General features: G+C 38.2%; 1 protein-coding gene across 3 annotated transcripts in view; it reads left to right on the forward strand.

The window, feature by feature from the left end:
• CREB5 (cAMP responsive element binding protein 5) overlaps positions 1–12,782 on the forward strand; it is a 454,493-nt gene extending 441,711 nt beyond the window's left edge. For 2 of the 3 annotated variants that reach the window (XM_037836968.1, XM_037836966.1), the window contains exons 10-12: positions 4,662–4,730; positions 4,888–4,996; positions 5,881–12,782. In XM_037836968.1, the coding sequence (XP_037692896.1) occupies positions 4,662–4,730; positions 4,888–4,996; positions 5,881–6,044 (342 nt within the window). In that variant the 3' untranslated portion in view covers positions 6,045–12,782. The remainder of the gene's footprint in view (positions 1–4,661; positions 4,731–4,887; positions 4,997–5,880) is intronic. The other variant, XM_037836967.1, reaches the window with a different exon arrangement.
• Positions 12,783–13,828: the final 1,046 nt, after the last annotated feature.

The following is a 13,828-nucleotide window of genomic DNA, read 5'->3' on the forward strand; positions in this document are numbered from 1 at the left end:
CTTTGAATGACCCTTTCCCTCTCACTGGACCTTTGTAAAAAGAGAAAGGTGTCTCTCTTGAGACTGGTCCAGCGAGCCAAATTTTAAGTAAACAGAAATGGAAGGTGCTAAGCAAACAAACGCCAGCCAAATGGAATATCCAAGGTCTGGATGGCCAGCTGCCACTTTTGAGTTGTTTTCCAGCATAGAGCCTTCTAGTTAGGTTGCAGAATTTCAGAATGGTAAAACCAGACCTAAGAAAATAAAATCAAATTCCCAGACTCCATTTCCTAGTCTCACAACACATCTTTGCCTGACAGGTCAACACAGGTATAGGAATTTGGGGAAATATTAGAAACCATCCAATCTGGCACTTTATATGAAGAGAACTGAGGCTGGAGGAAATGAGGAATCTTTCCCTAAATCACAAAACCAGTGGGTAGCAGAATGAGGAGTCAAGCAAATTGTCTGTTGACCTACCCCACTGCTCTGTGATCTGTCATTCTAGAAAGACCTAAAACTGAAGGGATCCATGGTTTGTTTGTTTGTTTGTTTGTCGCAGAGTGGCTAAGATCAGCTCAAAATTCATCAGCTGATAACGTGGTGTTCAGTAGATCATATGTGTTCGTTCAATAGATGATATGAAAGTCATCTGGTCACCCATGGAAATAATTGCTTTTCTATTTTAGTGCAAAGACACATGGTCCAAATTGCTGCTGAAATTTTGGACACACAAGCCCAGGTTTGGAACTTGGCAAGAGAATAGGCCAGATGGGAACTATTGCTCGAAAAATTGAAGTCCCTTGTTTCAGACTGGCCTCAGCTAATCTAAAAAAAAAAAAAAAAAAGGCTGTATTGTAGGACCCATTTTGCTAATTTTATTTTTGGCACGGACTAGTGCTTGCACCAAAAAGCATTCTGTTTTATCATATAACAGAACAATACCCTCAGAGCCAAAAGCTGCAAGTGTAGCTTAGCTATTAGAAACTTTCTGATGTGTTTGTTTATAGTATGTTAATGTTGTAGTGAATGTCCCTATAGGGTACTACTTCATCTCAAGCAACTTTATGGATTAAGAATAGATTAACTCAACAGCATCCAGCTTCTTACAGCTCATATATAAATGGATAATTGCTTTAAAATAGCAAACCCAAATTAATTTAGAAGAAAATCAAGGGCTGATTTCAGCAGAATTGATGCATATTATTAATACTTTGCTTTGGCAAAGAACTTTTATATGAAGACCTAGAGCCATTATTATAACCTACACAGAGGAAGAGAGAAATTAGTGGTTTGTCTCAGTTTGTAAAGCAAGACAATTCAGAGTAAGAAGTGCTTCCTGAAATCCTGGCTTTTGTTTCCCTACTAGAGTTGCAGGTCACATTTGCTTTCTCATTCATTATTTTGAACCATTTGCTATCTGACCGTTCTCTTTCAAAATGAATTCAAGGTTATTCCCACTTACATTCCTTTGAAAAATATTTTTACTTAGAATATAGCCTCGTATCTGTGCATTTCCCATGTCCATCAAACTATCAATATGAAATCTTTAAGAGGATTATGCATGTGTACGGCTCACAATTCACTGTTCTTTCTGTAGGGCCATGATTCTTGACCTTTCTTAAGCCAAAGGCCCCTTACAAAATCTGATGGAGGCTCTGAAGACTGTCTCTCAAAGACATGTACACATGCATGGACACACACAGTTTTGCTCTAAAGTGAAATATAAGTGTATCTTTGTATCTACCCCATGAGTTCTGGAAGCACAAGAGGTGCTGGAACCAGCTACCTTATGAAATATAAGACTATGAAATATAAGCATATTTGAGAATATCAAAAATAGTTAATTAAAATCAAGATTGAATCTTTCATTAAATAATTACATAATTAGTCTTCTCAATAGAAGGCAACACAGAAAACTCTTAGAATCAAAAAACTATCTTGCTGGGAGAACCTTAGAAAACTAGTCCAACCACCTTGTTCTATCCTTATTCTCAACCCCCAGCTGAAGAGTTCCTTTTCCTGCTGAATGCTACCACGTGAATTTCTGTTGCTTTTGTGGCTATTAGGCCTTTACTTAGTCTGTACCCAACATCAGAGTTATGTGTATATGATCTAAACAAGAACCAATTGTTTTTCTCTACTGATGATATTAGTTGGCATTCATTCTTCAACCATAACATGGCATGCATAACATAATTATAACACGATTACTAATCCATTACGTAAAGAAATATGTATATACCCACATAGATCTCTAAATGATTATCAGTGTTCATAGCATTCTCCAGGTTCCTACATTTTTACAGACCCTTGCAACATGTTGGTTTGCTATAAAGTGCTTTGCTATCTATAGACAAAATGCTGCTAAAGTTATGTATTTTGTATGGGGCTTCACTTATAGGCCAGGACACCACATATGCTATTCAGGGAGGTGGTGGGTGCTGCCTTACAGGGGCCTCGCATGTGAGCAAAAGGTTTACTGTGTAATAGTTTGGGGTGTGCCAAGTATCTTGCACAGTTGGCTGCTTGCAAACCCTAAGCACGGAATTCAGTGTGTTTTCTTAAGGAAGGGGCAGTGAACAATTAGTGCCTGAGAGATTGAACCCCACCTAGAAAGGGTGTGACTGTACAGGACATGGTGGGGGAAGAGATGGAGCCTAAATTCAACTCTCCAAGACACCACCAAGGGTGATTGTGGGTTTTTTTTTTTTTTTTTATTCGAGAAGTATAAGAAAGCAAGAGAACCCAGTTTTGTTTAGTTTTAAATACTTTCCTTGTTTATTGTTTCCTAGGTCACAGTAAAAAAAAAAAAAAAAAAAAAAGTGTGTCTGGATTCACTAACAATTGAATTTATGCCATTTGCTAAGAATCACTGTCTGCCTTACCTGCATCTGAAAGTTTCTACTTAGGATGCAGGCATCTGGCTGTTGTGATTTCTGAAAAGTGTTATTTCTGTAACCTAAATGCAAAGAATATGACATTTAATTCTAAGGCAAAAAATATGAATACATCTTAGTTTCCTTTTTCCTTTTTTTGTTTTCTTTATGTTTCTGTTTGTTTTGTTTTTAACCAGGGGTTGCTCTCTATATTATTGTCTAAAAGTGACATTTTTTTTTTATACATGCTATCTTAAGCAGATGATGAACCAGAGGAAAACAAAGAATTTAGATGGGCATAAAATCAAAGAAGAAAGAGGTAGTATTTAAGGCTAAAATAAATTGCCCAATAAATAAAGTTGTCCCACTGACTCTGGAATTGGGAAGGGTGCTTTGGGCTTTGACAGAGTCCATTTTCAATCACCCTCATTTGGAGGAGGGAGGGGCAGTTCATTTTCTGTGAAGGTTCTCAGATTTAAGAGCAATTTTCCTGGGTAATTAAGTGATTTATTCATCATTAATGCTAATTTCTCAAGGACACATTTTCATTTTGTAAAATTTGGGGGAGAAAGAGAAAAGTTTTGTAGATGAGATGTTTATAACTTTGTTTTTAAATTTGCTCAATATGTGTTGCTTACAATGTGTTTTGCAAATTAATTAATTTGGATATGGAACTTACTCTTTAAAACAGGTTTCCAATTTAAAAAAAAAAAAAAACAAAAGAAAAAGTAACTTCTACAATCCCCAGCTCACTTTTCTAGGTGATAAGTACATGCCTGAAAAGCCAGATTCATATCGAAAGTGTAGATACAACTTAATGACAGCCATGGTAAAATGCCTTTTTCTGTGTGCATGCCTTTTTAAAAAGTCTCCTACGTGTAGAGTATAATGTCTGGCAGCCACAAATGAACATTGGCCAGAAGGGAGGTATTATTTATCAGAATTGTAAAATGGCTTATTTGAGATAGTGCTATGTTTACAGTTTACTTTTATCAAGTGGAAGCACCTTGGAGCCAACCATCTATTATACGTTTATATTTGTAGACGATGGATGCCAAGTACATTATTTTACAAAGCCATGAACATGCCTTGTGAATTACTACATAAAGTGGAAATTTGAGGCACTTATCTAGATAAGTAAGCAAAACACACACACACAACCCACAACACCCTAATATTGAGGGGAGAAAGAGTTTGCCGACTGAAATTAGATCAAATTATTCAATGAAGGCTTAAAACTTCATTCCGCCTTGCCTCCCTGAGCTGCCCTCACCCCACCAGAAAGTGGCTAACATTTGTTCCAGTTGGTTCCATGCCTCCTGATAAGTGGGCACCGGGAAGATGGCTATGCCTGCTGAACTGCAGCCCATTTGGAACGTCTTTTGGGAAATCCAGTGGTAGATAAGTCCGTTTATTCCAAAGATGTTTCTCTTTGAAGCCACCAATGCTGACACATAATTCTTCCCTGTGCACGTTTCACATTCACCCTCCTCATATTTCATACCAACCTGAGCTTGTAAGGCAGTGTGAAGATGATTCTTATATAGCTAAATTGATTGAGTGCTCACTATGTGACAGGCCCTGTTCTAAGTGTTTTACATCTATTGCTTCATTTAATCATCACCACAACCCAATGACGTATGTGTCATTTCTAGCTCTATCTTATAAACGAGGTTGCTAGAGCTCAGCTGGGTTTTGTTACCCACCCAGGGTCAAACAATGAAGTGTGGAGTTGGGATTCCCACCCAGGTAACCAGGTCCCAGAGTCCATTATCTAAAGGGTGTGGTCTGGCCTTGTCATAGGGTCCAGCTCCTGAGTCCAAACCTTGTCTCTTAAGAAAGGCCCTTGTAAACACGGAGGACAAATTGAAGGTAAGCTCCATTTTCAGATGAACTCCAATCAATAATATTCTGAATGTCATCCAGACATAACAGAAAAGTATGCCAGTTTCATTGTTTTAGGTGCACGGTGCTTTGGGTTTGCTTTCCTCTAGTCTTCTCCATATGGCTTTGATATGTTTCTTTCCAGAATGAAGTGTCCATGTTGAAAAATGAGGTGGCCCAGCTGAAACAGTTGTTGTTAACACATAAAGACTGCCCAATTACAGCCATGCAGAAAGAATCACAAGGATATCTAAGTAAGTCACTGACTTATTCACTTTTTTTAGTGTCTTCTTTTTTTTTTTTTTTTTCTTAACAACCAACTGTACATTGGATTTTATTGAAAAAGCAAAAGTAAAGTGTAGATTCCTCATCCAGGCACATATCATACTAGAGTTCTTGAGTGGTGCCAGGCTTTCCACCAGGGGGATCCCTCTTTCCTGACCCCTATCTATCACCATGCCCACTACCTCCTAATAATTTCTGGCTAAACTTTCCCTGACATTTTACACTGTAAAATCCTGCCAATTTCCAGTTCTCTAGACAGTAAGAAAATGGCCTGCTGGAGCCCATTTAGCAGAGGTCAAGTGCTTTTCCAGAGAAATCCACAGGTTGGGAAATAGGCATTGGAGGATTCACATTAGGATGTACAGCATGCCACTGGGCTTTGGGAATAGTGGTCTGGTCTCCATTTTCTCCAATTTCTGCACTTGAATGTCAATAGGTTATATGCAAGTTGAGTAAGGGATGGTGGGAGGAGCAGGGATTCATGGCTGAATGTCAATTTATTTTCAAATAATTTTTTAGATTGAGCAACAGAGCTTCTCCCACCACATGTGGGTACTTTTCCACGTGGGCTAGATGAATCGCTATTTAAAAATACAAGACGGGGAAGTTCAAATACTAGGACTCACACAAATCAACCTGTTTTGCTGGTGTAGAGAGCATGGCTTTGCTCATAGCTATAAACTGGGAAGGCATAGCTTTGTGCCTACTGATTTGAAGTTAACTTCCAGGAGAAAATGTGTGAAACTCTTCTACTTCAAGTAAATGTCTAGTAATATTTTTTCTGAGTGGTTCACAAGTCTCATTCAAAAAAAGAGCTCTTGTTGGTGTGCATGTGTGTGTGTTTTTCCCTTAGGTCCAGAGAGCAGCCCTCCTGCCAGTCCTGTCCCAGCTTGCTCTCAACAGCAAGTCATCCAGCATAACACCATCACTACTTCCTCCTCAGCCAGCGAAGTCGTGGGAAGCTCCACCCTCAGTCAGCTCACCACTCACAGAACAGACCTGAATCCGCTTCTTTAAAATTCATGGGTCAGACCTGCCTCCAAGAAGTGCTGTAGCATACCATGAGTCCTTTCTTTTAAGGACATTTTTAGAATTAACTCAGACCTGGAAGACTCTTCAGCCCTTCAAAGACTGGCTTTCATTTTTATAGTTGTTATGGAAATGTTGTCTTTTATACTTAGTTATATAAGAAAAAAAGGGAGTTATGCAATTAATATCTATCAGCTTGGGAAATGCTTTGGTGCTTTTGTCCAGTTTTCTGGTACCAGTTAACTTGTTTATAAACTGAACTCTTTCTGTATATAGTCATGGTTTCATTCTTATCAGTCCAACCCTTTGCCTGAAACAGTGAATCTTGTTAAACCACAGCTTTTAGCCAAAATGAGGCATACCTTGATGTCACGTAAGGCCCATCCAAGGTAACTGGGTGAGAAGTCTGATGACATCATGACACATGTTGCATTTGGGCTCTGGTGTCACCAGAATCCCAGATAAACACAGAGACTCTTCCACATTTTTTTTTCCTGTTACTATTAAAAAGTGGTAACATCCATTGATGTCCAAATAAAACCACCAAGCATCTTACCACCTCTTCTCTTCCTTCTGGTCCGCTTGCTCGAATGCCCAATTTTCCTTGGGCTTCCTGTTTACTCTTCATTTTTACTTTCTTTTATTTTTTTCTTCCTTTAGCATTGCATGTAAAGAAAAAAATAATGTTTAAAGAAAAAATAATGCAAACCTCAAAAATGTGGACCGAGCCATTGCTTCACTTACCTGTAACCCACAGCTGGGGTTCATTCAGCCATTGCTTTCTACAAAATAGAAACCAGGAGATGTTTAATGTGCCTGATTGAATGTTTTTAATAATCAGAGCAAATAAAAGGTGGTTTAGCTACAGGTGAAGCCCTGCTGAATGCCAGCTGTGGAGACACCGGGACGGGAGCTTCGTAAGCCTCGATTGTGAAAGTCCAAATTATGATACGGGGCTATAACATCACACCCTTGAATTGCAACTGGTTTTATATGGCCTGTCTATAATGTTGAAAATCCACATACTATATAATAATTCAGAAGGGCTCTGTTCACTACACAGATTGCATTGTTCAATCATCAGCTGCTAATAGCCTGAGATCTATTTATTTATTTTTCTTAAGCCTATGGAACCAGCTTTGCTGTTGTGGTGGGTGAAAGTAGACTAACTACTGGAGAAACAAAGAAAGGAAGGAAGAAAACCCAATGTTTCCATATGTAGGCTGCCTACACTACCGCAACAATGAATGCACCCTTTGGCTGTTGAAGGGCTCCCATGGTTGTGGCACAGGCTACTCTATTCTTCTGAATAATTCTGGTTTGTATTTTCATCAGCTTACATGGACTTGCCCACTATAAAAAGCAGATCGTCCCCAAACCACAGTTGTGCCTCCTTGAAACAAGCCATTCTACTGTGCTAATGTTTAATATTGCATCTCACAAATAACAGGGGCTAATGTTTCTCTCTAGCAGTCTGGACAGGTGCTGGTGTTTCATCTCCATTTGAATGCTTGACCTCCTAACATTTGTGTGTGTGTGTGTGTGTGTGTGTGTGTGTGTGTGTGTGTGTGTGTATGTGTGTTTGTTCATGGGTTTTAAAAGAACAGTATTTTACAAAAGGTTTAGCTTTTATAAAAGTTCAGAAAAAGGAAGGATGTGTTTTTTTCTCTCACTATAGTTTAAGAATCTATTTTGGAGAAAAAAATATGAGGGTCGTGAAGCATGATTTTTATAACTAGTTTCTGTTTATTTAATAACTTACATTTTAAATCAATATTTATCAATAATCTTTCCATGTATGCAGTGCTTTCAAAGGGTTTTGAGTGAAAACTCATTACTTAGATAAATGGTCGAAGCTAAACAAAAACCAAAAAAAGAAAAAAAAGAAAAGAAAGAAAAAAAGTGCAAATGAAAAGGATTTATATTATATTTTAGACAAACACATCATTTTCAAATATTTTAAATACTGAATTCTTAGTAATTTTTTTAAATTCCAGCAGTAACAGCTGAGTGGTTTAACCTGAATGTGGCTTCCTAAGAAATGTTTAACATTTAGCTTTAAAAAGAAGTTAACATTCTTATCTCTATTTTGAAATTAAAGATAATTTTTCCAAAATTCCTTCCTAGGACTTCTATATGTCTCAAAAGAAAGGAAAAGTGCATTGAAATGTTTTTAAATTTAAAATTTATTTTATGTTTTGCTTTGTTTTAAATACATGAAAACTTTTCTTTCTTTACTGCATGCATAGCACTTAATAAAATGGATTTTTAAAAAAAAATCCACTGGTAAAATTGGAATGTCCAGGCAGTGACCCGTCACTAAAATTGTGGTTTAGTTTATTTCTGTTCCACCTCTTGATTAAAATATTTAGTTGTTAAACTGAAAGCCTCTGCAGTTAAGAACTTGCCTGAATTTTCTTAATTCAGCATCTTGACAGTTTGACTGATGTGCATTATATATAGCTCAATTATGTCTGTTTTTTATGCTAAGTAGGCAAGCCAACCACACACGTTAGCAAACCAGCCTAAACGCATAATTAGAATAAACTGTCTTCTTGTTATACTCAGGGCCTTTAGGTATGTTCATTAGCAGTGTGGAAATACAGTAAATGAAAGATGTCAGCTATTTGTCAGAGGCTAGCTATTTGTCAGTGCTTCTTGAAAATCCCAAACAGAAAGGCTCATTGGCCCAATCCAACATGCAGCTTCCCAGGATTAAGTATTTCACTTAAAGGTCCAGCCTTTGCCAGACCCCAGGATAATCGTTCTGCCTAAAAGCCTCTCCTTCTTGCCCTTCTCTTTTGGCCAACATGGGAAAACATCTTCTTTCTAGCTCCTTCCCCTCTCCTGCCTTCTTACTGAGTTACCCATGTATATTTTCACCAATCAGGTGTAAGATCTTCAACACCCCTTGCCTGAGGTGGCCAGAGCCCTGCCTCTCTTCATTCCTGGGTGGTTTCTTTATTATCAGTAGGATCTGCCACTGCAACCACTGCCAGCCTGCCTGGGAACTGGTACCGTGCCTCCCCGCCTTTTGTGATAGGAGTTAGCAACTTAGAAAGGTAAACCTGCTAGCAGTTTTACCTGGTGAATCCTCATCTGAATGGTGGCTTCCACATCGTAATTGTTTCTCCTTGCTACATTTTTGAACCTAGGGTGCTGGAACAGGTATAGTGAAAATTCCACCCATGAATGAATGTACTAATTTGAAAACCTGGTGTTAAGTCACATGTTTTCTCTTTACACTCCCAGTTATCCCTTTCTTACCTCCAAGTCAATGTATGCAAGTCACAGTCTTAACACTGCCTGGCCTGTGGGGGACAGTCTGTGTGTGATGCCAGTGTGCGTTATAAAAATTAGGGTGATTTACTCAGAGCAAATGCTCTTTGGAGCCTATTCACTCAATGGAATAAAATGAAACCCATATTCTGAATAGAGCAGCATCAATGATGAATGTTCAGGTGGTTGTTGCCTGTTAGTTAAGTAAATTTTACTGTATTAGTTGAGCTTGTCATTAAAATCATAAACCGGCTATGGTAAAAGACCAGCCTTAGGCTGGAGGTTTTTAAGCATTGGTTAACTGCTATAAAACTAGCCATCCAGTTAGGATAGAATGTGCTTCTTTCTCTGGTTAATAAAAACCATCTAAAATAAATAAATATATGTATGTATGTATGTATGTATACAGGGGAATTCAAGGACCAAAGCAAAATTTGAACAGGAATCTATTAATTTAGAATTTTATAAGATATTTATTAATAAATGTTATTTTTAAACATTCCATTTGAACAGTATTCTTCTGTAGGGTCTACTTGTTTTTAAAGTATTAGTTCATAATAAACTACGCTAGTTGTGTGTATCTTCATTTTTCAGGGTTTCGAATGGCTATTCCCCATCATTTGGTGGGAATGTTTGCTTAGTTCTCTGTGCATAGAAATTTCCAGACTTTTTATTGCTCAGTGAGTTATTTTTTTTATCTACATACTGAACAGTTTTTTTCAAAGCATTTATTTCTGTTTTTCATTTTTAAAGTAAGCCCTTTTGTTTAGGAAGCAGAGTTCAGCTAAAGGGAATCAGTAACTATAACTGGAACAGCTTTCTTGTAAAAGTGTAAAAAACAACTTCATCTCTGCTTCTCTCCACCCCACCCCAATTTCCTAGAATGCCTTGCACTATTCAGCTTCCTTAGTGTTCTTTTTGTCCCTTCCCAAACAATGTGCAGTAGCTTTAAGCCATTCAAGCTCTATTATGCAGTATATCTGAGAAGGGAAAGGAAACAACCCATTTAAATTTGAATAAAACTGTGCCTATACGAACAGTAGCAATTTAGAATCTTTCCTGTTTGTCAAATAATTTATGTTTAAAAATTGCACTTTAGCTTTTTTTTTTAAAATCCCTTTCTGTTTCCCTTGTTCTCTTTTTAACCTCTTCTCCTCAAACTTGCCTTTGCTCTCCCCCTTTCAAACTCTCCCACCCTCCAAGGCTCTGAGCTGCACCATTTAAAATACTTTACAGAGTATTTGCACCAGGTACATTTACATGTGCTCATTAGTAGCATAGCTGAAACGTGTTTCTCACTTCAGCCTAAATGTAGCCTGCTATGAGAATGCCAAGGAGAAGAGCCAGGACACTCTATCCCCTATTCATAGCATGTTTTCTAAAGATGTTATATTATGCAAAAGATGTGAGGCAGCAGCTAAGCTACACTTAAGAATTTTCTATCTCATCCTCTGAACCAAAGTGTCCTGAATAAGCCAGGAGACTTATTCTCATGTGCATCACGGTGCACGATTGACTGTTGTCTTAGCCATAGCCTCTCTCAGACCACTGAAGTAACAGTGGTCCTATCTATTTCATTCCTAGGTCTCAAAAATACAGTGTTGCCTTGTAATATAATTAGGACAGCACCTCTGTTTTACCATTATAATCTAAGGAAGGACAAGAAGACACAGAAGCAATAAACTTACAAGTAAAATTCAATACCAAAATAAGTACACAAAGAAAGAAATAGAAATCCTAGCTCATCGTGTTGTAAAAATGAAAAAGTGCATGTCCATTCAAGATATTTTACTATTTCTTGTGGAGTTTTCCAGTGACCTAATGCTTGTAGCCAAATTGCTTAAAGAGTGTTTATATATTTTTTCCTTATAAATTGTCTATTTTTAAAAAAAAAAACAAAATATTTAAACACAAGCTGAAAAAGGGAGAAAAGGGGTGTTGAGGCCAAAATGCCAGTATTTGTTAAAAGATTAATACCCTTAAGTGGCACTCTGATACCTTTCCAAGCTTGTCATCAGAGGAGAATCAATAATTATGAACTGTTATGTTTAGAGCAACTTAACAATATCTTTCTCATTAGAAGCCGGGACCTAGAAAGCTCTTCCTAAGCCATTTAAGATTTTTTTTACATTGAGTTTCATATTCTAGAACTTAATAAGATTGGTTTTTTTAAAACAGAATCGTTTTAGCCTCAGGATTGAGAATGTGGAACCCAAATAAATAAGCTTTAAAATCAAATGCACAATAAAATCTTTGGATTCTAGTTTGTTCCTTTAGAATATCATCTCTACAGACTCTACCGGAGATAAAAGAAGGCGTGGCAGTGCTGAAGTGGAAGGGGTTTAAAAGAAAGGGCCTTCCCAGCCAGCCAGCCTGTAGAAAAGATCTACTCACCCTCTTTCCTTCCGTGTTCTGTTAAATCATGTCTGCCTCATAGAGAGAGGGCTGCTGCCTTTGAGGATTGTCTTGAAGTAAAAATAAGCTTGGAACGTTCTCTCTAGAGAGGACATAGGATTTGGGATCTTCTGAAATGGCCCAGAAAAATGGCTCGGTTCAAACACAAATGATCTAGGATAATTGGAATGGAAATACTATCCAGAACTATGAATTTTAAAACAAGTTTAGCACTGTGCAAAGTATTAACTAAGGAAGTCCCAAAAAAAAGGTGCTGTCACTTTAAGTTCTGGACTTGGGGTTGTTTGTAATTGTAAACAGCAAAGTGTTTTTGTTTGTCTATTTGTAAAGCAACCACCTTCCTTATTGGAAGGAGAAAAAAAATTTTGGGGGTACATACATGTAAATACTTGCTGCAGCATTTAATATGTTTAATTTTATGTTAAGCTTTTTGTTGCATCGTGAACACATTTATTGTTACCAATGGACAATGAGTTCATTAAGACTGTTACAACTAGGTCAGATTTTTACATCTCTTTCTAGCAAGAAGAGACAAGATTTTGTGCATTTGTACAAATGTTAATAATATCACTGCAATTCCATATAATAAAGCACTCAAATGCAAATAATATATGTAACCTTTGTATGATGAAATTTGGGTTTGGGGCTAATGATATCTATTCCACATTGTCTCATTCATTCCTCATAAACCAAGGCTTGCCATTTCAGGGTCACCATTATCTATGGAAAAAAGGAGGTGAGATTTTCTCCTTCCTCAACCGGCACTGTGCTCTGACTCCCTTTCCATCCAACTTCCCAACTGAAGACACTAATCTAACACATTCACAGGGTGTTGGCTGCACACGTAAGCTTCACTGTGATTTGGGGGTTGAGGTTAGTGGATTTTAGGTTCATGTTCCAGCTATATCTAGGAACCAAGAATCACATGTTGGCTACTCAGGCAGTCAAATCCTGGAGTTCTTTTCTTGACTTCCAGAGACTTCCCAAGGCCGGTCATAGCCCCTTGATGCACCCTTCTGGATATCCCATCTTTCTGCCTCCTCTTGCTTTTATTCTTTTGTTATTTTTTTTTTTAAATTTGTGCTCCTCTTTCTCTTACATTCCTTATCTGATCCATCAGCAAGACCAGAATCCAACTGCTTATCACCAACTTTACTTCTCTGGTCCTGTCCAAACCACCACCATCCCTGACCTGGAGTAGTGCCCAACAGACAGTCATAAGGAGCCCTTGAAAATGGAAGTCAGACCCTGTCCCTCCAACCCTCCATGGACTTCTCACCTCACTCAGAACAGAAGCCAAATCCCTCACCAAGTTCTATAAAGGCCTCCACAGGATCTGGCTCCCCACCCCATCCTCCATTAATTTTCTGAGCTCAGCTGAGCCTCCCATTTTCCTTCCCTGTCCAATCTCTCCATCTCCATTAATCTGTTTGAGATGCCTCAAGTATCCCAAGCACCTGTCACCAATGAGCCTGTTCACACATTGTTCCTTCCCTCTGCCTAGATTCTCCCCCCAAATATCAGCATAGCTCATTTCCTCAGTATCTCCCTATCATTTAAGTCTTCGCTGCTCCTATACAAAATTACATCATATCCACTCTTCATTCTCCCTTTGCCTTACAAAGACTAGGATTTTATATAACATTTACCACCATCTGACATAATTTATATTTAGTTCACTATTTTTTATTGTCTTCCTCCCCTGCCCCAACTAGAATGTAAGCTCCATGAGGGCAAGGATATTTTCTGTTTTGTTCACCTTTGTGACCCAAGAGCTAGAACAGTAGACACACAATGGGCACACAATAAACATTTGTGGAATTAATGGCCTGTCCTTTCCTTTCTGTCTTCTCCCTTGTACTCACAAAACATTTCAACCCGACCACCTGGTCCTTGTGGTCACTGCAGCCATCTTTTAAAACCAAGCATCAGGACATGTCATCTGACATAAAGCTTGGCAGTGGGACAGGATATTTGCAATTGGGACAGAACCAGCAATTCTGCGGTTCTAATGGGATGCCCATTTGGATGGCTCAGTATACTCGTAGTTCTCAAGAGTCTTTCTCATGCCTGTTCCA

Source organism: Choloepus didactylus, chromosome 5, assembly GCF_015220235.1.
Source record: "Choloepus didactylus isolate mChoDid1 chromosome 5, mChoDid1.pri, whole genome shotgun sequence".
In the NCBI taxonomy this organism is placed as follows: Eukaryota; Metazoa; Chordata; class Mammalia; order Pilosa; family Megalonychidae; genus Choloepus; species Choloepus didactylus.